Source organism: Eucyclogobius newberryi, unplaced genomic scaffold (genome assembly GCF_026437365.1).
Source record: "Eucyclogobius newberryi isolate DKJ021-1_F unplaced genomic scaffold, fEucNew1.0.hap1 SCAF_9, whole genome shotgun sequence".
Lineage (NCBI taxonomy): Eukaryota > Metazoa > Chordata > Actinopteri > Gobiiformes > Gobiidae > Eucyclogobius > Eucyclogobius newberryi.
The window spans coordinates 34,849,832-34,874,741 of NW_027316532.1; the positions used below are offsets into that span (position 1 = coordinate 34,849,832).

Sequence of the window (24,910 nt, forward strand, 5' to 3'; positions counted from 1 at the left end):
TATTTATTGTTTCCTTTTGTTTTGCCAAATATATCTGGGTTGTGGATTGAGACAGGTACAGAGCATGAATCCAACATTCATCTTTGAGACAGGCGACGTGAGCCACTCTGAATGATGAGAGACTATTCTACTACGATAGTACGATCTAGTTACGAGTTAGTAGTAATGACATTGAACAATCAGAAATAAGGAGAAAACACATGAGCAGAATTCAGACCAAGTGGGACTCTCATGTTTATTTGAATAATGCCATGATTGTTTTTCTATGTTGAGTGCTACTTGTATCCTTTTTATTTTGGTCTCAATTGTGGTTATTTTGGTTTCAAAATAAACCCTCTTGAAAAATGTCAATACAAAATTAATTATGAATTAGTCAAAGTAGTAAAATAATATCAACATCATTTCACTCAAAATGATCATGTCTCTGCCCTGCTTCAGACGTCAGATGTTTGCTGAAGATGTTGAGGTCAGAGTTCCACAGCCTCCAGTGTCCTGAGTCCAGTGAAAGAAAAAACTGCACAGTCCAAACGATGTTCTGACCTTTGTAACTGCCCCTCTGACAGAGGCTCTGGTGTTTGGTCTGAGAGAGTCCTGAGGCCGCACAGCCAGACCAGGAAACAGTGGTGACATTTTCAATGTGCTAATATTTACAACATTTTCAGATGTATAAGATTCTGCTTTTGGATGATGTCACGATGATGCCACCTCATGGTTTTCTTTCAAATACCTTATCTACCGGCTTGTACAATGATACGACTGGTATTTACATTTATAGTAAAATGTGGATTTTTGTTTGAACAGCAATAAGCGATTTTCAACAGTTTTTAACTATGAACGTGCTAAAATAACCCTCAACCATCTCTACAACCGTAAAGAAAATAACTTTTTAGTCCTGTTCAGAAATCTAGTAGAGAATAAAAGTACAGATACTGCTCTCAGATGTAAAGGCATAAAAGTATCCAATTTCAAATTTGAAGATACCTGAATAATTTACTTCGCAACGGTACTTTTACTTTTGAACTTTGTTACTTTCCACCCCTGGTACAACGTGTAGTAAATTGTAATAAAGCCTGGGGCCCACAACAGCACGAGTCCTGAGGTTAAAGAAGCTAGTGCTGGTGCAATGTTTCGGAGCATGAATGGCTTAGGTTGTGGAAATGAAAATACAACACCTTTCCCAATAGTGCACACTTTGACTCGGGTAATGTAATGTAAGAAGTGAAGCTTTGGCCCCTTCACATTTCACAAATACAGCTGTGTTGATTGTAATAGGGCCTCTCAGGAGATGTCTCTTTGAAATGAATGTTTGAGGCACATGAGCTTTCACCTATAATCAGTCTGAAAACAGAGACCCAGACTGACAAATATGAGCCGGGTCCCAGGACAAACAGGCCCCAGAGAGGGTTAGAGTACTTCTGCAAACTCACTACTGTGTGGCAGAACGAGAGATGCAATGGAAAAGATTTTTAGGAGATTTAAACAATCGTCAATCAGGGTTTTAGAATCTATTCAGTCATTTTGATGGTGCAGTAGCGGTTGTAAAAGAAAAATACGTTACTAATATTCATTCATTTTCTACCGCTTGTTCCCGTTAGGGGTCGCGGGTGACTGGACCCTATCCCAGTGACTTTGGGCCTTAGGCGGGGTACAACCTGGACAGGGGCCAGCTCGTTGCAGGGCCAACACATAGACATAGACTTAGACACACAGACGAACATTCACTCTCTAGGGCCTAAATTGGCCCTAGTTGCCAATTCCAAACACACGGTGGGAGGAACCCACGGTAACACGGGGAGAACATGCAGACTCCACCCAGAGAGATCATGTGATGTTGGTCCACCATGAACCCTTGATATTACACTATAACACTAAACACTAGTATACTAGATACGCATATGAATAGGTATAAGACATTAAAATAAAACAGAAGTTGGACAAAAATGGACCTTTCCTGAGACATTTGAGAAGAGTCTTGATCTACACCTGAACTTGTATAAAGCCACATTGTAACAACAGAAACTATTCTTTTGTGCATGTTTGAACCCTACATGTATGACCCGGAGTGTGAGTGAAAAACTACAGAGCACTCAATTCTCAAATGCATCAATCAAAATACAGCTTTGAGTTTAAGATGGACAAAAGCTCATAAAACTTTAAGCATTGTAAAACACACGAGGCCTAATACTACACAAGGCAGTGGTAATGGCAACAGAACAGTGGAGTAGATGTAACAAGTACTAGTCATTTAGAGATTAGTACCGGTAGTTGAACTGATTAAACCGAGTGGGAGTTGTTGACGTAGTATTTGGGATAGAAAGTCTTACTTGAGCGATAATATCTTATGTCTTGTGTTTTGCTTTGGTAGATTTGGCGTTCCTCGGCCGCTGCGCTGTAACAAAAGCCTCCCCTGTGCACGGTCAGGTGTAGAAAAGACCGATAGCCCCACACAGGATCACGTCTGGACCACTGCAGCAGATCACTTACTGAAAACCTGGCAGCTGAGGGGTCTGTGCGCCGCTAAATGAAAAAAGCGTTTGTCTCTGAGGTGTATTTGGAATCTCAGCGCGTGCCAGTAGTGAGTTCAATGCAAACATACCGTCTGCGTCCCTTGTAAGTTAACTGTAATTTCCCTTAAATAGCTGTGATGTCATGGGGCCGGCACATGTCAAGGGTATTAGGGCAAGGGGGTTTGTGGGTAAAGTTCAAAACCGACCACGTCCAGAGAAGAGGTCAGGCCGTTTGGGTAATCACAGTGTTTAGAGAGGAAGTAGATGTGGTGGAGTTAATCTTCCACTGCCACTCTGTCAGTCACCCATGCTTGGATAATCTATTATACAGTTGTCTAAACTGCTGTTGATGGTATCTGCAGAGTGTGAGCGCCATCGGTTTGAAATGATGTGGGTTTCTCCTGTAGTTGAATCCACTTTTCTGATTGGCCGAGCAAACTGCTACAAAACCATGCATATCGCAGTGTTTGATATTGTTGTAACTGCAAGTCTAAAGCAATTCAATCCAAAAAACGTCCAGGAACCGTCTTAAAATTCAAAACATTTAAGTCTAAATCATTAACTACATCAAGATCAAGATTCAATTTACCTTTTGCACACATAAAAACACGATACTGTTTCGCAGAACTCTTCAAAGTCTGTATAAAATGACAATGAAAACAGATGAACAGCAACGATATAAATATAAAAGCTAGTGCCTAATTTAGAGCTGCAGAATCAAATCTACATTCCCTTATACACACACATTTCAACACTGTTTTACCCACTCTAACTCTAACGATTTGATGCTGTGGCCATTTAAAATATGATATAAAAGCGAAGGCATTCTCAGAGGGCCTGGTTTATCAGATTAGCCACACATAACAGTTTTGTTTTGTTTGAGGGTGTTGATAACTAGTTGCATTGAGAAGCCATGTCATTCCCATAACCGTGTTCTTCCAGTTTTAGGTGTGAATTCAGCTGCAAAGGCACACGCCATAATGACGACATCTCACACTGAAACATGGTCTATTTAAAACAACATTTGTTCATTCCTCAGCACTGAGAGATGCATTCAAAAGCTGGAAAAGCCCACACTGATATTAACACCTCGTAAAGCCAGCCTTACCTCAGAGGGTGATTACACAGCAGATAAACACTAACAATGTTCATTTCTACTGCTCCTGCTTTAGCGGCTTGTGAATGTCAGTGCACTGTAAGCCCCCAGTGCTATTTCCTTCAGCCCTGTCTAGGTATGTCATGCTGTTGGATTTGTAGGTAGAGTGGGATAAATATAGAGGAGAATATAACCTTTATCACTTATAATGATATCAATATGATAACATTGAGGTTTATAGAAGAACAAATATAGTTTATTACTGGCATATTAAATTATCCGCCAAAAAACATTATGCCATGTGATAATAAGTCATACTCCACTTGAAACTAGGGATGCTGTAATAGCAAATGTTTGTTTTATGATTATTGTGAGGAAAAATACTGTTCACGATTACTGAGCTCGTGACCAAACGACAGTGAAATCTTCCATTTTCTTTTATTCCCATTGTCAAGCTTAATGAAATCAAACTTTCTGAAGGAGAAAATAAGTAAACAGAGAGAAAAAAGACGTAATTGTGCTTCTAAAATTGTCACGATTATTCATTTTCAGTTCTTACAATAAAACTTTCCTACATGAAGAAGAACGTTTAAAGTTGCTCCTGCAGAGTGTCTATAAAAGTGAAGAAAATGAATAAGTGTTGACAAAAGTTTTCACATTTAGAACCGAGTGTCTGGAGCGTGTTTCCCAATCCATTCTGAATATTATGTCTACAAACTTATATTTAGATTGTTCGATAATATGTGGAGTTATTGCAGCATCTGTCCTGTCCATTTGGTCTTCTCGGTCCTGTCCGTCCATCTGTCCTCTTCATCAGTGAGTGTTTTATTGACACGTGTGTCTGATGTCTCTCTCCTTCGCTCCCCGGCTCTTTCTCACCGCCGCTGAGCAGGGTTTCACGTGCCACGCTCGCCATCGCGGCCACTTCAAGGGCACTCGGAGGAAACCAGCTCGATTAACTCCAGAGTGACATTTCAGACGCTTTCAGACACTTCTGAACTGGGTGAAGTTTGTTGTGTCCCGGTGAGATGACTTCAAATGTTTATAGAGCGGATATTCCAGGAGGCACTTTGCTGTTAAGTTATTGCAAATGAGGAAAGTCTGGCCCTTCAAGTGTTTATTGTTGCTCACAGATCAGGCGGTGATTGAGATATTTCACTGTGAAAATCTTTGGAAATCATAAATAAGGAATGCTTCGAGCTAAATTGATGGATTAAAAGTTAATGTGCAAAGCAGGACTCAACACAAGGAAGGCAGGCGAGTCCTTTTGAGAATGTAGCTGTTGAATTTACACTGGAAGGAATGTGATTTACAGTGTGATGGAAAAGTAATATTTTACTCTCTCAAAATTACTTTCCTGTTTTCCAAGGGTGGAAAGTAAATTATTACAAATACTCGTACGCACATACATTTTGTGAATTATTGTGCTTTTGTACTGAGTGAAATTTTAGCATGTAATTGTAATTAGTTACATTTAAAAATCATGTGAGTCCCAATCGTCCCATGTGAGGTTGTCTCACTGCAGTAACTGCTTCTTTCTACTCTTACAAACACAAAACAGCACCACATTGCCTGCTCTGATTGGACAGCGCTCAGAAAATATGTGAATTGTGGTCTATAAGCAACTTAATTTAGTTTAAACAAATTAATTTGTGAAATTTTGCATAACTATTGATCCAAAATGCTACTAAAACTGTATTAAAGCAACTAGGAACTAGAACTTTGAGTAATATGTGTACTTTTTGCTTTTACTCAGTACAAATACTTTTGGCAGCAGTACTTGTGCTTGTAATAGAGTACATTAATAGCCATGTAACTTTACTTTTATTGAATACAAATTAGCAGTACTCTTTCCACCACTGCTGTGTTCAAGAGGGGGCCGTGCTGATGTATAAAGTACCTTTTTCACAATTGTTCCATAAAGTCTGAAAACCTGTTCAATAATTTGGCTCAGATCAAAACCAGTTGAGCTGCGTTACAAAATACAAAAGGATGAAAAAGCAGCAAATGGATTTGAGTTTGCAGATGTTTCCTGGGACAATGTGCCACACTTTGGTTGCCCAAGTTTGAAAACATTTAAATGTAAATTTGGCTTTTGCTGGTTTAACATTACATTATCATAACAGCACTTTTTACATTGTTCATTGGAAATTACATGCAAAGATTAGGTTAATAGACATAGACTTTTTGGTGCAGCTTTAGATCTCTAACGTAAAAGGAAACGCGGCAGCACTGACCTTGGTGATGGCGTGGGCGCAGGCCTGGCCCCAGATCTCTATGAGCTGCTGCTGTCCAAACCTGTAGTCCTTCAGCAGCTCTGTCTCGATGGCTGCGGCCTCCCCTTTACTGCAACACACAAAACACACTGTTCATACAATGCATCACCACAAAACCCATAGAATAATAATAAACTATCGGTTGTATTTTGGGTTATTTCAGTTTTGTAATACGGTCAAAACAGCAGTCTTTCTCACTACTCTCCATGATCTATCAATGTTTTGAAGCACTTCAATGATACAAATTGAACCATTTTGAATTCTTACACATATCTAATTTGTGCAAGGTTGTAAAGCACCCAGTCGTGTCTGGAAATTGAGCTTTAGGGAACCTCATTAACATTCAACTTATGATCCACTTTGTTGTCCTGATCTATGTAAATGTAAATGTATGCATGATCAACTGGCGGTAATGTTTTATAAATTACAAGCCAGGGACGCAATATTTACATTTGACTGTTTGTGATAAATAATTCATTTGATTTGCAGCTCTCAGCGAAGGGACTACTTTTCATCTTGTGGCAAAGAACGTACACGTCTCATTTGAAAGATATGTCAACTTGCAAACTAAAAGCCAGAAGTTTATGAGAAGGCAAATGTAAAGTTAAAATGAACAGATTATTTGTGTAATGTCAAGAGAGATATATTTTATGAGATTCCAGATCTGGGGCATGATGTTTACACAGTTGATGATGCACTTTCTCTTTTGACCGTATGACTGTTTATGTATCACTACACTGAACTAGAAATATCAACTTCTGCAGCCACAGATCAAGTGAAGAATAGTTGTGGAAGTAATGTATATTGGCCATTACACTACAGACATCTAGTGGCTTTGTACAGTACAGCAGCTCTATTCAAAGAGGATGATGCAAGACGGATTGTTCAAACGAAATGATTGAAAAATGCATTGTTATCATTGCTGTGGCTTTATTTCTTCTGTGATTTGATTTACAGTTTATTGAGTCAAAAAAGGTGTTAAATTGTGACATTGGGAAAATCTATATATTTATCTATAACAAGCTGCAAAACGTCAAGAAAAAGAATAGAAAGAACATCAAAAGTGTTTGTTTGCCATGAAAGCTAGAATAATAAAGACGTTGCCCGTAGGCTTGTGTGTGTTTTTCATTAGGTTACATCATGCAGTACATGCTTTGTTCATGTTATGCCAGGAAGCTCCAACAGATTCTGCCTGGGAAAAATATGAGGCCATAATGAACGCAGAGAATGCAGGATTGGGATATTCACTGTGACTCTGACCCATTTGTTGGAGGGATTAATAGAAATCTTCTGATCACATTAATAATGAGCAAGTGTTTTTTTGGTCAGCACAAACCAAACTTATTTCCCTCTAAACTAGTAAAGTTGGATCAACGTGTTTATCATCTGTTTGTCAATTGTGCCCAGAGTGACAAGGTTTTGTTAACATCACTTTAAAGATAACATATTATATAGAAATTCAAGAGCAAATATGCAATCAAATCAATACAGTCCAATGCTTTAACACTAACATTGCATTTACAGTCATTAAGTATTTACAAATATATTTGGGCGACTTGTACAGCCCTCTGTCCTGCATAACTTCATAAAAGGATTTTCTTCTTAATGATATTTGGAGCGGCTGCACATGGAGCCTGGCATGTGTGCTGCCGCTTTAACCACTCGACCACCATAAAAGGATTTTACCGGTATGTTTCTCCTACACTTCTCTCTAGCCCTGACAATAAAAGCACATGTTGTCTGTTTACAATTGTGTTATTTTTTTACAGACCATGTAATTAACTTAATGCAAACCAATAAATCCCTCGAATGTTCCGGATCATTGGAAAAGGGTGTGTATGTGTGATATAAACAGGGCTGTTGTGCATGAGCGTCCTGTAGTAAAGTGTGGTCCCTCCCTGGCCTTTAAGCTCAGCAGCTGCACCCAGGGCTCACCTCAGGGAGGTTTCCTGAAGTCACTCTTTGGAAAGTTCACTTTAGTCCACTGGGTTTTCTCTCGCTGTTGGCCGCACTGGGCCAGTTTATAGTTAATCAATGGGGTATTGATGGCTGCCTTTTGCTTGGCTTCTAAAACACAAAGAGGGAATACAAAATTGTGCAGGGCGTCTTGGTTGCTGAGGAGAGCGCTGAGCTCTGAGGGTAAAGCAGAGTGGTGGCAGTGGGGGGCTTTACAATTGATCTGCAGCTTTAGCAACAAGACAAAGTGCTCTGAGCAGCTGCAGATGTTGTACACAAAGACTGAAAAAAGACATGCCAAAAACACTGCCAAATAGGGCTGAACCAATTAAACGGATTAATTGTAATTTATCAATTAGCTAAATAACTAATTTAGTAATTGACTCAGAAACATGCCATGTGATGAGAGGTGGTTTTACTGCAAGGACAAACAGATTAGTAACACAAGTTTTGATGAAACATTTTCTTTATCTGGAAATATGAATTGGTTTAGCTTCTTGCAGGTCACGTTCATAAATAAATCAATAAAAATCCCCCATTTACACACTCTGTTCTATTTATCCGATCAACTTGATTAATCACCAGAATGTATTCGACTTCATCAGGCATAGAGCTTTGTGCAAAACTAAAATGAATCATATTTCACTTCAGTAAATTAAGGCATGTGCTACAAATATGTCACATAGAGTTATACTGAACCTTTAGAAAACACACAGCATTCCAATTTGCATTAAAAAAAAAAAGCCAAATGACACACAGTGTGGTGTAAAGTCCCCTGTGTGGCTGAGCTTGTGGAGGCATGTGCACATGTGCTGGTGCCTCAGTGCTGCACCTGGAGCAGCAGCAGTTTGTCCCCAGAGACGCTGCTGATTTCCCAAAGCCACATCCAGGGCTTTTCTCTCTTATTGCTTTGTACAACTCCTCTGTGGTCTCTGCTGCTAATGAAACTGTTTACTTTGCTGCCTAGATAAGGTAAAAAACAACTTTAATGGGGCCTCTAGGGACATGGGATTAGTATCTATGGAATAAATTATGATGAAAAGAGGTTTCAAATAAGACATATATGCGAGAACATGTAGTAAAAGATAAATAAAGAAATAAATGATGAGCCAATATAATGCTGTTGGTTCTTTTTAATGACGTTTCATCCAGTCCATCAAAAACAACATGTGTCACAGAGGAGTGGCCGTGGCTCTTGTGTCCTTAGGAAACACACTTCATCCATGCTGTTAGTGACGGTCAGTGCGTGGATGATCGGTGGTGGTCAAAAGAGCCACTGGTTGCAGATTGGCGCAGCCTCACTCCCATCAGTTTGCCTCTGGGCAGCTGTGACTACAACAGTCGTTTACCACCTGTTTGTGTGGAGGGAATGAATAATGCACTTAAAAGGCTCTATTTAAATCTAATGCATCATCATTCAAAGTAACAGCTATTCATATAACGTACATTCCCGACATTGAGAACATAATGTCATTGGTGATGACTTGTAAACACTGTAAACTATATAATAAAGTCACATTAACTCAGTTAAGCAAGTCAGTTTTATTTTCTGCAAAGGCTGTGTGCAACAATCAGGAAGCATCAGGAAGCATCAGGAAGCATGGGGCAACAAATCAAGACTGAGTACAACACACGGACCCAGAGCTTCACTGATTTGCACAGCTAATTACAGCCTGCCATTTTAAACATTGACATCACAGAAAAGACTTTCCCTCGAAAAAACATGCCATGGGGCGGCACCAGTGACTGTCAAACAACACAACAACAATATGAGTGGAGGAGGTTTGACACTTGCAAATACATGGAAAATATATCAACATTTTCACATGAATCCCAGAGGTGGAATACATATACACTCTCTGTAAACTGTGAATACTTTAGTGATTTCAATAATAAAAACCGCGTGAGTCCAAATGTAAAAAAAGGTTTCGGCACACATGAGACCACGACAATAGCATGCACATACGTAAGCTGCTACTCGTAAGTAACAGAACTGATTTAATACCAGAAGTGACAAAAATAGACACTCTCCCCCCACAGATTCCTCTCACCTTGTGATCTGTCGGTGAGACAAGGAGCCTGATTAAAATAACTGGAGCTTCATTTCTACACAGCACGCAGCACCAGTGTGATGGAACCAAAATGTGCTGGGCCTGAAAACACAAATATTTCAGATAATTTGATGTGCAGGAGGCATTAGGAGCGGCTGTTTTGAGATGTTTTGCTTTCATTCAGATAATAATTATAGCGAGAGTCTGGCAGGGAAGAGGCGCTACTGTTCTCTCTGCCAGTATTCATCCACCTCTTAATACTTCACTATTGTTGACACCACTCCAAGCCTTTAAAGCACATATAAAATAGCACAGTGTAGGAGCTGAAGAGGACCTCGCTTCCCTTGTAATCTGTGGGATTTACATAATAATAAAGCTGTTATTGTCCACTCTCAATACAAAACTGCTGTATTACCAATAATTGCTTTTAAGTATAATTTAGAAAAGTGGGACGTGTTGGTCGACTGTGCTCAATCAATGAGGATGAAAATGGGTCAAAGCAAACATAGTGGGTCTATAGATATATATTGTTTTAATCCAACCACACCCTTCTTTTTTTCATCATAGTTTTTCAGTTGAAGTAGCTGCATTTCTGTTCTGAAGTGTTCCTCCTGTGAGACAGTAACTACAGGTTGAATTACAGGTGCTGCTCCAGTTACATTTGAATGTGGTGCAGAGATGTTAATGTAAAGTGTCAGAACAAAGATATCCGCAGCGACAATGTAAATCTCACACTCAGTTACAAGGTCAAATGAATGAAAGAACCACAAGGCAACGTTAAAGACTCAGAAAAGGTTCATAGTGCACCATTAATATTTGAAATGACGGGTGACTGCACATAAACTAAAATATCAGTGTTGGGGGAAAAAACAGTTTCTTATATTAGACTTTATGGCGGTGAATTATGGAGGTTTTAATTATTATTATTTATTTATTTTTGGTTATATGAGTTTAGCTGAATTAGTTTTGTTCCAGTACACATATGATGAGACAAAATGAGAACTCTGAATGTGTCCTGTATCTAATCATCAATGGCTTTCAGAATGATGAGGAATTAGACATAGTGATTGGCTATATTATATCTTTTGAATGGTAAAAAGTCCTCAAACCGTTGCAAATAACAGGAAGCTAAAAGTGAAGTTGTTGTTTGCTTTACCCACTTAGGATACTGCGAATACGTGACAAAAAGAGAACATCTTTGGACTGCTGCAAACTCTTTAAAATGAACTAGTTCTGCTTTCCACGTTTTTAGAAATCAGGTTCAACGTGACTTTAACTAAGCAGCGGTGGTACAATTAATAACAAAATGTAGAAGCAGAAGATGATCATTGAAGTGATTGCATTCGAACTCAAGTCCCAGCTCTTGGTCAGGTGATATTTCCCTTTCCGCTTTAGTCCTTCCTCATTCATTTACCCTCTTGCTCTGATTGGATCTCCCTCGGCCGGTCTATTCTCTCATCCTCATCACGGCAGCTGTCTTATCAATCACACCTGTTTACAGCCTCCGTCTCCGGCCCCATCCGTCCCTGTCCCTCTGTGTCACTGTTGGACTACTTGTGTGTGCGTGGGCGTGGGCGTGGCCGTGTGTGTGTGTGTGCGCGTGCAGACAGAGAGGTGATGGACCATGACACAGAGACACTTGGGGACATTACTCACCACATCTCATTTCATCAGCTCTTCCGTCTGGATACACGCTTTTAAGCCCCACTCAAACCATGTATTGGGAAACACTCTTCGGAGATGTGTTTTTGAACGGAGAATCTGTCGTGCTTCCTGTCTTCTTTGGAGTTGTTTATTGATATATCACGTATTGCCCAGTCCTTTTTGCCAAGTATAGTCACTTTTAGATGCTGGTGATAGTTCAATGGGCAACTAAGTGTGATTTTGTGAAGCTAATCTATAGTTTAAGTTACTTTAGGACTATTTCAGACCGCGGAGAGCCACCATCGTCTTCTCTATTAATAGGAAACGCTGGGATTTGAGATGCAATTAATGAGACAGTGGTACAAATGTTTGAGTGGTCGTCTAATAACCGGAAACGCTGAAGATTTAATGGCCTGTGAGTGTTTAAGCGTGATTGCGAGTGGCGGGGGTAGAGAGGTGATTTACTTTAAATGTGGTGTAAAAAAAAAAAATGGAATGGAATGGAATGAACCCTGACCTTAAAAAAAATACTGATGAATAAATAAAAACAAAAAACTTTTGTATATTAGCAAACCAGGCTGTAACACAGTAGCTAATGAGTGAATCAGCTTTATAATGTTCATTATTGAGCAATCAACTGACAAACAGCAGCAGACAAGCCATGAAATGCTCATTTACTGTGATGCAAATGTAACTATACCGGTAATTATGTGTTGGAACTTCATCCATTCTCATCATGAGCCTTCACATTTCACGAGGGTGAAATATAGTCGGGTAAATACTCCATGGAGATGTTATTGCTTTGCCAAGAATGTTCCACAGTATGGCATTAAACATGTTTATATGAAAGTAGCAGAGGAACATCATTTCCAGAAAGACAACACATATAGTTTCCTTTTAAACTTCAAATGAAATCAAACTGATTGTGACTGGTATGTCTTCTGAATATAGGGACTGTTTAGTCAAACCTGATGCACTGAAGTTGTGCAAATAACATTTGATCTCACGTTTGCCAATATGCAAGTAATATTTCTATGTCAACTTTATGTCAGCCTGAGGCCACTGAAATCTCTAGAAACACTTTCTTCAAAGCTCAAATCTACAAAAGCAAATTCATTTTTCATTTTTGACAGGCGCCCCAGGCACCAGTTTGATAGGACATTTTGTTTCCTCATATGTTACGTTAACATACCAGACACTTACCACAGTTCTGTCTGTGCGTCATTTAGCTGAAGGTGTTAGCGTTAGCATACGTCATGTAGCTGAAGGTGTTAGCATTAGCATACATACACCTATTCACCACGTTCTCTCATCTGTTATCGATTTAAATTGCATTTCAAGGTGAAATGTCCGTTCTTGGTCTTGGATTTTATCAAATAAATTTCCCCCAAAAAATCCCCCCAAAAAATCTCTATTAAGCATTTTTTGGCTGGTGCGACTTATACTCCGGTGTGACTTATAGTTGCAAATACGGTAAGCATAACAAAATAAGTACAAAAGTAAAAGTAGTATAAAATCTTTGACTATCTGTACTTAACTTATGTAGTTTTTACAGCAAAGTTCTCAAAATCTGTGGGAGCAACTTTTACTTTTTACTCTTACATTAGTAAACGAGTAAATCAAAGCTTAAGCTCAAGATTGTTTTATACTATTTATACTTTTACTTGAATAATGTATCTGTACTTTTACTTAAGTAACACAATTGAGAACTCTTCTTTCCACGACTGAAATAAAAATAAGATGTGTTGCCCTGCTCGGCTCGTCTTTCATCATTCCCCCAAAGATGATCCAATAAAGACCTAAACTCTTCTTCTTGAATTATCACGAGCCATTGAGTGATATTTCATTAACGTTGCAAGTTCTGTGTTGATAAGGCTGCAGCTCCCCTGGCGTTCAGACAAGCGCACGTGTTTTATCAGGACACCTTCAATAATGAGCCAGTCGCCCGCGGAGAGGCCACGGGACGCCCATGTAACATCCAGAGAGCATCGATGTAAAGGAAATAAACCACGTCTACGCACGCATCAAAGGAACTAGTAGTGACAAATCTACTTCTTTCCAAACTGAATTTCTAGTGTGAAGTTTTGTACCCGTTTTTTTCAAGAAGCCATTTGTGCACCAGGCTTTCCCGCCAGATCTGACAACATTGCACATTCACAAACTGCCTTGTAAAATGCTGCAAAAAGCTTTGAAAGATTCATGTCTTGGATGGTCTGAATAAGACAGCCGCGTGTCCCATCTTGAATGACTAGATAACGTGTATCTCCCAGACACATGCAGATGAGAAAACAGCATTTACAAATAGAAACGCAACGAAAACATGCACCATTTTAGAGGCAGATATTTGCATTAAACTGCCTCTGATGTGGACCTAGCATCCCGCTGTGACTGTGCTTACGAGAGGAAATAAGTTCTCCACAGACTAAAAAGATGTTTTCGGGCCGCCCAGAGAATCGCTGCATTATTGTTGGTCACATGAACATATATATACAGATATTTTACACAAATCAATCTACTTTATTGCATATTTTAGCGGGGAGACTTTTTCCTCGTTCTTCATTTAAACAAACGGAGATCCAGCTGAACCGAAAGTGTGATTACAGTGGAAGTGCTGATCACATGAGAAAAAGAGGGATAAGTGGGCGGGGCGGAATCAGGTCAATAAGGTCAACAACTACAAAAACTATTTATTATCCTACATCTACAAGGCACCTAAAGCATAGAAACTGGTGCAGTGCCTTGTTAATTGTGTTGTTTTTAACTGAAAACACTACAGCAACAAATTTCCCCAAGGAGACAATAAAGTATATTGTATTACATTTTATATTAATGACATACATTTGCACTGCTAGTTTTGCACTGTTGTTCTACTACACTGTACATGGGTTTATACACAAAGTATTTAGTCTAAGTCTAGATTTATTTTTGTTTTATTCTAGTAAAATCCCTTTATGCCTGCCTTTGTTTTAATCATTTTATATTTTACTATTATTCATTGTTTCATGTTGCACCATGTCACCACAGCAAGTCCCTCGTTTATGAATTTTGTTCCCTGACAATGGTAATAAACTTGAAATCAGTGTTGTAGATTTGTCACACCTAAAAGCAAACTCAATATTAAAGCAATATTTCTTAAATAGTTGTGACTCAATGGAAACATCATATTGTTTATCATTTTTAAGCACTGGTCTCCTTTCTCTAAGTTATTTGATGTAGCTGTAACTTGTATTATACTTTCACACTTCCTGTCACAGTATTGTACATGAGAAAACGTGCTCAAGCCACAAATGCACATGGACACAGATATAAAAGGCTGCACAATTGTCCGCGCTGGTCATTCTCTTTAATAACAGCCCACACAGAGTTGTTCATTGCACTTAGTCTCAATCACAGCAGCTCTGTCTCCTCATTTGCCCTGGCAGTGAAAACATACTGTAGTTTATGTGTAAAAGCTGTGAACGTATAAGAATCCAACAACCCAAGACTAATAGACTGCTTTGGTGATTGAACCTTATTATATGACAATACAATCTGAGGTGGAGATAACCTGACATTTCCAATCTGGTGCAAATGTCAGACTCAAGAAGGAATTGTCTGAACACATTACTGTAAAATGTGCAGTGAGATGTTTTGGGTCAACATACTGCAAAAATATAAGCGCGCCGCAGCTTACTGAGGATAGATGTTTTTAAAAATATGTTTTTGTGAGAACAAAGACTAGACTGTCTGATATGAAGTCTGTGTTAAATAGTGGAAATTGTAATCAATGTTAAATTATTAAACTGGTGCACATATTCGTAATCTAGGACAAAATTTGACTTTTTCTAGAACATCTTCACCATTCACAGTCTGTTCCTCCTTGTTTTTGTATATATTTTATTTAAAGCTGTCGATGTGAACTGCAACATAGAATATTTTGCACAAATCTACCAAGTTTATACCATATTTTAGCAGCAAGACTGTTCCCTTATTCTCCACTTACATGAACAGAACTCTCAATAGAACAGAAACGCAGAAAAAATAGAAATGCCGTAGAAGTCAGAGGCAAGTGGCTGTAATAAGTGGAACGAGACCTCATGGCAATAGAATTTTGTGCAGAAAATTTCAAACAGGAAAAAAAACAATAATTACAATTTTATTTATTGCTGAATCAAAATCAAAATTCCTAAATCAACAAAAAATTTCCTTTCGTATCAAATTGAGTCCGAAATATTATTATAACAACACAATGCATATGAGATTAATGCCAACATTTTGTAAAATGTTGTATCCACTAAAATATCTGTATCATTTATTTGTCAAGAACATCAAAGCACAGTCAACTATCATTTTTATTTTAATAAATCGGATTTATTTTTGACGTTACACATAGGAAGACCAGACCCACAGGTTTTAGTATGAAGCCACTGAGGGCAGAGAACACGCAAACAGAAACAGAAAGGTTGAGTCCACTTGGGGAATTGAACCCAGGAACATTCCGCTGCGTAAGGCTCAACAGCACCGTGCAATCTAAGTCCAGCTTATGTTATGACAAAAAGGACACGCAGAGGACACATTTTTGTTATTGAATGAGCGGCAATTTGAACATATTGTCCCCTAGCTGTTTCCATGGTAACAACGGCTACACATGTTTCGTAATGTCACTTATAATAACAAGAACATTTGGCTCAAGAGGAAGCGTAAAGGCTCTGATTTGGTGCCGGAGCAGAGGATCAGGTGAGTCTCATAAACAGTCTCAGCTGCAGATATGGGTCGTCCCCCTGTCTGTGGCTCCATATGGTCCGACTCACCGCGCCCAGCAAGAGCCCCTCCACGCTGCTAAGGCCTGATCAAATCACAACGCCATGATTCACTTTGTTCTGAGACTCCTTCGGGCCGCCATTAAAGGGATAGGATGTAGATGTTGCCTACTAAGTGCGCTTGTATGTGTATCGTTCTTTCAAATCGGCTATAATCCGTTTAACTCTCTCCTCTTGGTCCTCATTTCCGCTGTGTGCGCGCAGACATTCTTTAGATAATGCCCCACAGTGGCTCCTCTAGCGCACACAATGGCCATCTACCTATAATTTACTGTTGTGTCTGGGTGTGGCAGAAGATCTAGTGGGACCAGAGGGCAGGAGAAACACTATACTACTAATAATAAGAACAAATAGAAGCAAAAAAATACAATTGAATTCAATCTATATGTCAACAAAGTATATTAAATATAAAATGCTTTAAGGATTTTATCATGAATATTCATGATTTTGTGATTTTCTCACTTCAACTGTAACCCTAAAATGTGATCTCCAATCTGTATTAGTTGGCTATGCCCAAATGTCTTCATGTGGGGAAAGTATTTGTATCAATGAAAAGTGGGAGATCATTAAAAAGTATTATATTAAAATTGTTGTTTTGATATTCTCAAAAAGTTATTATCCTGTTAAGGAAATAAAAAGGCCTTAATAAAGGGCTGATTAAACATTAAAAAATAAAACTAGCATGAACTATGATATTTCCAAACCCCCTAAAAATAAGGTATTTTTAATTTAAATGTATTTGACCATTTTCTGAGTCTGGCAGGTCAAATTGCACTATCTGCACTCACATGCCCCGTGTTTTGCTGTACTGTCCAGGTCTCTCGGTTTCAGAATTATGCCAAATTAGGACAGTTGCCCCAGCGCTTGGCAATTTAAAACTAAACATTATATATTTTGAATGGTGAAACATCCTCAAAATGTCTCCTCAACATGAGGCTGAAACCCATATTATTTGCTTATGCCTGTCACCGAACTATAGGCTACATAATTAACAATCAAACATTGTATGGTGAAAGCCACATGCAATGATGTTAATAGCCTACGTTATGCATTATGAGTATACATTAGACCTAGTGTCTCTTGATTGTCAGCAGGAAAAAGAAAATGACACAGCCAACATAATGGCAAGGGCAACGTGAGAGACTCCAGGTAAGACAGTGATTGTAGAAAAGGTTCAGTTGTGTCAACTGGACTCTGTTTTTAAGAAAAAACAAAACGTTTCGACTCTCATCCAAGAGTCATTCTCAATCTGCGAATCAGGACTGGGAACTCAGATATTTATTCTACTCTGAGTAGGCCTTAAGGACCTCCTTAGGGCATGGCCTACTCAGAAACAGTGAAACCATGTTCAACCAACCATGTAATACTGGGAAAATGAGCTGTTTAATATTTTTAGACAGATAACCAGAGCACATTCAGTAAGTGACAAAATAGATTCACCCATTCACCTATTCAGAGGATGCAGGACACAAAATAGAAAATAATATTACATTAAGTCTATACTCAACAGACATATATTACTTGTACTTAACTGCTTATCCAACAATGGATCAGATAAAGGCTTGTTATTTTTCTGCCAAAGCACCAGCTCATCCTGAACCTGATAAAACACACACATTTGACCCTCTATCAGGGCACTGCTCTCTGTGTAAAGAGCCAGAGGCCAGCCCAATTTGCGAGGTGTGTTGTCACATCGCATTTGTTCCCTACGAGCACGTTCTGTATCCAGAGCAGAGGGGCTAATGCGATCCAAAATGGCCCCGGGCAGGACATAGAGCTGTGATGACCTATGTGTGCCACAGAGAGACCTGCAGGTTAACAAACACACTGACTGAAAGTGCCTTGGTATATTGACATATACAAAAGCTGTATCCACAAACATCTCTGCCCTTGACCATGTTTACATTCAGGTAAATCTATTGTAGCCGTGATAAATAGTGTCAGTTATTCCGTCTACCGTGGTTTTCCGTACTTCAGATGACCTCATTTCTTTCCCTGGCCACTGAGCCTCACTGAAACAGCTAAATGGGGACTTCCTCATGCAGCTTTATTGACATGTGTGCTAAGTGTTTATTTCCCATAGTCCCTTAAATCAGTGAATCCTAACCTTTTTTATTCAGAGCAACTCCTATTTTACCCATGAATACATACCCTACTTGAGAAGCTACTGACATAAGCAAAATATAATTATAGGTTAATTATAGGTTTCAGGTTAATAAAGATGCTATAGAACAGTAATAACTATAACATATTAGAAGTAACTAATATGCCATAAAATGTACACAAGTTATAGGATGACTGCCTTAAGTGAATACAATATAGGCAATATTTAAAACAACAGCAGTAAAGCACACACTTTTTATCAGCTTATATTATATAATAATGTAACCACAGCGCTCCATTGCCTCATAAGCAGTTTCCCTCAATGTAAATAATGTCCTTATGTCTCTAAATGAAGTGAGATTACACTTTAGTAGCTGTTTTGAACTGTTAGAATTCATAATGAGGCGACAACCAAAATAGTGTGGTATTTGGGTCGTAATGTACCAGTTTTGTAGACAGTTGTGTCCCAAAAGTGCAAAAATATTTACACATTTTATCATGTTATGACAATTCTATAAACATAATTTGTGTGAAGAGCATTGTAAACCAACTTGGATAATGATTAGATCTGTTTTCATACTAAATCTTCACTCACTTTCTCTCACAGGGATCCAGAAGCAGTCTTTTGACACTTGCTGCCTATTATTTCCACAGGTGCAAGACCCCACACGGCCATCACACCGCTTCAGTGTCTGTGCTTGGTCGCCTACAGACTGTCAAACTAATCATGTGAACCGCACCGTTAGAAAACTCGCCGCTCTCACCTCTCTGTGCCCATAACAGAAAACTGAAACCTTACGTTCCTTTAAAACACAGAAGAAAAAAAAGGATTGACTCTAAAGCTATTGGTGAACGTCCTGGAGTCTGGAGTGAAGACAAACACAATGGGACGATATCAGCAAATTGCAGTAGTTTGTCACTAGAAGCTCATTTGAATCTAAAATGAATAATAAATACAGTAAATCACAGCACTGCTTCCAACTGCGTCAAATGAATGGTTGGCCAATAAGAGAATATTATTTTGGGTTGAGAAGAAGCATAAGGCATTCTGCAAAACACGACAAATGTTTTATTTATCAATATTTATCCATTTAAATCAGATTTCTTGTCGCAGATGATACATAGAATTTGACAATATGACAACATAGATCAATCACGGAGCGGTCTTATACGATATAAATAAGCCTTTAGCGAAATGCGCAGGTCAGAGGTGTCCCATTAATGTGCCTGTGGATGTCCGTGCCTAGTGCGGTCGGTATTATAATGACCTTCCACTGACCTGTGCGCAGCTTTCTTATAACAAGCTCCATTGTGCCAACAGGCTCAAGAACAAAAAGCTCACATATTATGCAGAGAGTGCAGCCAATTTCGGTGAATGGATTCTCAAAAGAAAGTGTTCCATTGTTTTTTCCGCTGATGCGATGCTCATTTCAGTCTAGTCATGTTTAAGAATTACCACTTTGCTTTTATTGCTAGAAGTGTTACAAATAGATCATCAAAGTGCGAGGAGCAGAAGGCAGAAGAGTCTTTTGTGTCCAAGAAAACCAGCCAATATTATTCTGCAGGGGCTTCTCAAACGAAACACTTCATGAAACGATCGAATGCAATTATGTGGCATTTTTTATCGCATAAAACTCTATCTAGTATATGTCAGACAGCTTTTTAATGCTTTTTAAATCATAGTCATGGTGTGTGGAGATGCGATGATGTGGCTTGAAATGAGCTGTTGAAGCTGCATTTGAAGCGTGACTGAAGGATGCAGAGGAGCCACGTCTGAAACACAGAAAGTGCCCTCCAGCATCAACCACCTTCTACAGGTCAGGGAAAAACTGACTGTAGCACAAGGACACAACAATCTGCAGATAGAAGAAGAAGAATATTATACTTAAATATAGCATCCATCCAATAAACCAGAAAAAAAAGGAATAAACATTCTTCAAATGCAAATGGCAGCTTTTGGTAACCGTGTTCCTTTCATTCCTTTTCTCAGAAAAACAACTAACCCTCGAGCTTTCCATCCTTTAAGTGAGATAATCAAGAGTAGGCTTTGTATTTTTCTTTGTAAAAAAAATTTCACCAAGGGCATTTCTAATAAAGATGAGGTTAGGTTTAAAATGAGCTGAACCAACAAACCCTTACCAGGTTTATTTCATTTAGTTTATTATTAGGATCCTCATTAGTGTGTGCAGTGTGTGAAATACAACACACAACCTGGGAAACAGGGATCATCATCATGTCATTTGCTCATGTCATTTGCTCATGTCATTTGCTCATGTCATTTGCTCATGTCATTTGCTCATGTCATTTGCTCATGTCATTTGCTCATGTCATTTGCTCAACATTAATGCTCCCTCTCTGTCAGACTCTTTCCCAATAACGCTCTTTCCGCAATGGGAATTTACAGATACTTTTATTGTGTAAGAGCCTCAAGAAGCAATTAGCAATAAATAGTGGAGCCTTAACGCCTTAAACAGTGGAACTTCTAGGAGTTTTATCATAGGAAGACTCCTGTATTGGATATTTTCAACAACATAAGTGAATATACGTGATTTTAACAGTGAGACATGACACGAGAAAGCAGGAACGCCTGGTAACTTTATGACAACAATGAACATAGCTCGGATCCTCCACGAATCTATCCTCCTCCGCTCCACGGCGTGTGCAAGGCAATTGAGTAAACACACACGTCTCACGTCCCCCGCACAAACAGGAAAGTCACCAAAGACTACAGAATCAGAGCCAGCAGAGCTCTCTCTCTCTCCACACTCTGCTCTTTATCAACCACTCGCCCGTCTCCTCAAACTGATGGTCGACGTCAGTGTTTAAAATTGATCGTTCTAATGAAATCATAAACTGCATTTGAAAGTGTTCTCAATAAAACTCACATGCTCCACTGTGTTACTCTCATGAAGTTACTGCAGCACTTGTATGAACTGCTGACATGTGACTGAACCCACATACAAGACTCGAACACGCAGTGCCTTGATGTGTCCTGCTTCAGAAGGGTCACAACACATTTCAGAGCCTCATGCCACCATTTGATTGACACCTTCTGCACGCCGTTTATTGCTGGGTTTGAACAGTGATGGCAGCCTTAAGGAAAGCTGCTTCATCCAATCAGTGTGAAACAGCGTGTCCTTCAGAGTTTGAGTTTATTTACATTAGGAATTAGGACACATTTGTGACTGTCCGTGGCTAAACCAGTTACATGTCGACCCGGAGACATTTTGAGTCATTCACAGATTCTGAGAGTGTGAATTCAATGCTATCCAATGATGTCTCACTCATGCACATCTGATAATATTTTAGTAAATTGTGGTCATTTGAATGTATACAACTCTCAAAACCTTATTCTTGATGTGAATAATCATTAAATAATAATTGTTGCACATTGATTCTTGAATTGAATTAAACTTGAAAGATAATTTATTCATTGAAATAACTCTCAGAAGGGAGATGTAGATGTTCTGGTGGAGATTTTCAGCTTCTATCCCGAGTAACTGCATGAGGCTAAAACATAATCCAGAACCACAAAGTGCTTTTGATGAGTTAAAATGATCTGAAAACAGAGAATATATAGGAAATACAGACATAAAAACATCGGCTCAGTCATGCTTAGGGATGCGTACCGCTACGACGGACCGGATCTGGACTTGTAAAAACGTTTCGGTTCAGATCCATAAAAACCGAAACCCCGGTGATTCGGTTCTGGATTAAAAATCTACCACTCACATTCTATATCCTTTACGTTCTAGAATCTAAAGCATCTTAAACCTTCCATAGATCGCCAAATTCGCGCTAGAAAAGACGTAAACACTGACATCGCTGTCAATGGCGCGGAGCATCAGCGACGCACGCGTCCGGCGCAATGAGTTTAAAGACGCGAGAGACCGAACATTGAGGCAGCTGTAGATCACTGACTTTATTTGAAGCGTTTGAAGCCGCCGCGTGCGTCGCCGCTCGTGCCGCTTGTGCCGCTCCGTGAGTTAGTTTAACGCTTGTTAAAGGAACGGGTTGTGCTTTGGTTTGGGTGTAAATATTGTAACTTCTCGCTCAGGTCAGTAATGCTGGTTTAGTGCTCACAAGTTGTCACTTTATTTCTTGAACAGAGTTGGTTAATGTTGGCCGTAACCATGGTGATGGAACAGGAACATCAGAAACTACCTCGTCTCCTGAGCCGCTCTTAGCTCCGCCCCAGAGACCACGCGCACTAGAGACGAGGGTCGCTACAATATGAATAAAATAACTGTTATGTTGTGGTGTGATGTAGCATTTATTTAGGTGGGTTAATGTGCAATATACATATTTATACATCTAAGTAAATACTAAGTCAAAGTAATATTGTTTAATTGCTGGATTCATTAATTGGAGCTTATATTTTGTAATAGAATTTGTATTCTACAGTTGTTAAATATGGTCTTGTGTTTAATGCTGTTAATATGATGTATTGTGTGTAGTGTAAAATATTTTCATATTCTACTTTTGATACTGCTAAGTTGATTGATTTATAGTGGTTCTAGTTGACTGTTATGCTCGTTTTTGAAGGTTTTTACATGACTTTGATGCCAATGGATCTGCAAAATTAAAGAGTGGAAATGTATCTAAAGCATTAAACTTCAGGTGTGGGGAACAGCCCAGTCAAACCACTAATACACTGGACAAACACAGTATCAGCTGAAACAACTGCCCCAATACCAATACTCAACATGCTCTTGTTCGGGAGTTGTTCCTCAAGTAAAACACATGAACGTGTGTTAGCTCGTAGCTCGTAGCTCGTGATTTGTAAGTTGTAACTTCTGTTAATAAACAGTGAATAAACCAGATAAATTGAGTTTTTTTCAGTCTGCAGTTAAGCCTTGTGTTTGATAGTCATCCTCGTTCATGTGTCTTCAACTTAATTTAGCCAAGTGTCTTGTGTTATGCTGTTATAACATTGTGCAAATATGGCATGAGTTCAGCCGGACTCATTAGGTCCAGACCTGAACCTAAAGAGTAAAGGTATATTGAGTAAAGGTGTAGCAGTGAGTAAAGGTGTAGCAGTGAGTAAAGGTGTAGCAGTGAGTAAAGGTGTAGAAGTGAGTAAAGGTGTAGAAGTGAGTAAAGGTGTAGCAGTGAGTAAAGGTGTAGAAGTGAGTAAAGGTGTAGCAGTGAGTAAAGGTGTAGCAGTGAGTAAAGGTGTAGCAGTGAGTAAAGGTGTAGAAGTGAGTAAAGGTGTAGCAGTGAGTAAAGGTGTAGCAGTGAGTAAAGGTGTAGAAGTGAGTAAAGGTGTAGCAGTGAGTAAAGGTGTAGCAGTGAGTAAAGGTGTAGAAGTGAGTAAAGGTGTAGCAGTGAGTAAAGGTGTAGAAGTGAGTAAAGGTGTAGAAGTGAGTAAAGGTGTAGCAGTGAGTAAAGGTGTAGCAGTGAGTAAAGGTGTAGAAGTGAGTAAAGGTGTAGAAGTGAGTAAAGGTGTAGCAGTGAGTAAAGGTGTAGAAGTGAGTAAAGGTGTAGCAGTGAGTAAAGGTGTAGCAGTGAGTAAAGGTGTAGCAGTGAGTAAAGGTGTAGCAGTGAGTAAAGGTGTAGAAGTGAGTAAAGGTGTAGCAGTGAGTAAAGGTGTAGCAGTGAGTAAAGGTGTAGCAGTGAGTAAAGGTGTAGAAGTGAGTAAAGGTGTAGAAGTGAGTAAAGGTGTAGCAGTGAGTAAAGGTGTAGCAGTGAGTAAAGGTGTAGAAGTGAGTAAAGGTGTAGCAGTGAGTAAAGGTGTAGCAGTGAGTAAAGGTGTAGAAGTGAGTAAAGGTGTAGCAGTGAGTAAAGGTGTAGAAGTGAGTAAAGGTGTAGAAGTGAGTAAAGGTGTAGCAGTGAGTAAAGGTGTAGCAGTGAGTAAAGGTGTAGAAGTGAGTAAAGGTGTAGAAGTGAGTAAAGGTGTAGCAGTGAGTAAAGGTGTAGAAGTGAGTAAAGGTGTAGCAGTGAGTAAAGGTGTAGCAGTGAGTAAAGGTGTAGCAGTGAGTAAAGGTGTAGAAGTGAGTAAAGGTGTAGCAGTGAGTAAAGGTGTAGCAGTGAGTAAAGGTGTAGAAGTGAGTAAAGGTGTAGCAGTGAGTAAAGGTGTAGCAGTGAGTAAAGGTGTAGCAGTGAGTAAAGGTGTAGAAGTGAGTAAAGGTGTAGAAGTGAGTAAAGGTGTAGCAGTGAGTAAAGGTGTAGCAGTGAGTAAAGGTGTAGCAGTGAGTAAAGGTGTAGCAGTGAGTAAAGGTGTAGAAGTGAGTAAAGGTGTAGCAGTGAGTAAAGGTGCAGCAGTGAGTAAAGGTGTAGCAGTGAGTAAAGGTGTAGCAGTGAGTAAAGGTGTAGCAGTGAGTAAAGGTGTAGAAGTGAGTAAAGGTGTAGCAGTGAGTAAAGGTGTAGAAGTGAGTAAAGGTGTAGCAGTGAGTAAAGGTGTAGCAGTGAGTAAAGGTGTAGAAGTGAGTAAAGGTGTAGCAGTGAGTAAAGGTGTAGCAGTGAGTAAAGGTGTAGC

At 39.2% G+C, this 24,910-nt stretch overlaps 1 protein-coding gene across 1 annotated transcript in view; it reads right to left on the minus strand.

Moving 5' to 3' along the window:
* yjefn3 (YjeF N-terminal domain containing 3) overlaps positions 1 to 24,910 on the minus strand; it is a 68,560-nt gene that overhangs the window by 15,016 nt on the left and 28,634 nt on the right. Inside the window, exon 2 of the mRNA XM_072439372.1 lies at positions 5,841 to 5,949. Within this exon, the coding sequence (XP_072295473.1) occupies positions 5,841 to 5,949 (109 nt within the window). The remainder of the gene's footprint in view (positions 1 to 5,840; positions 5,950 to 24,910) is intronic.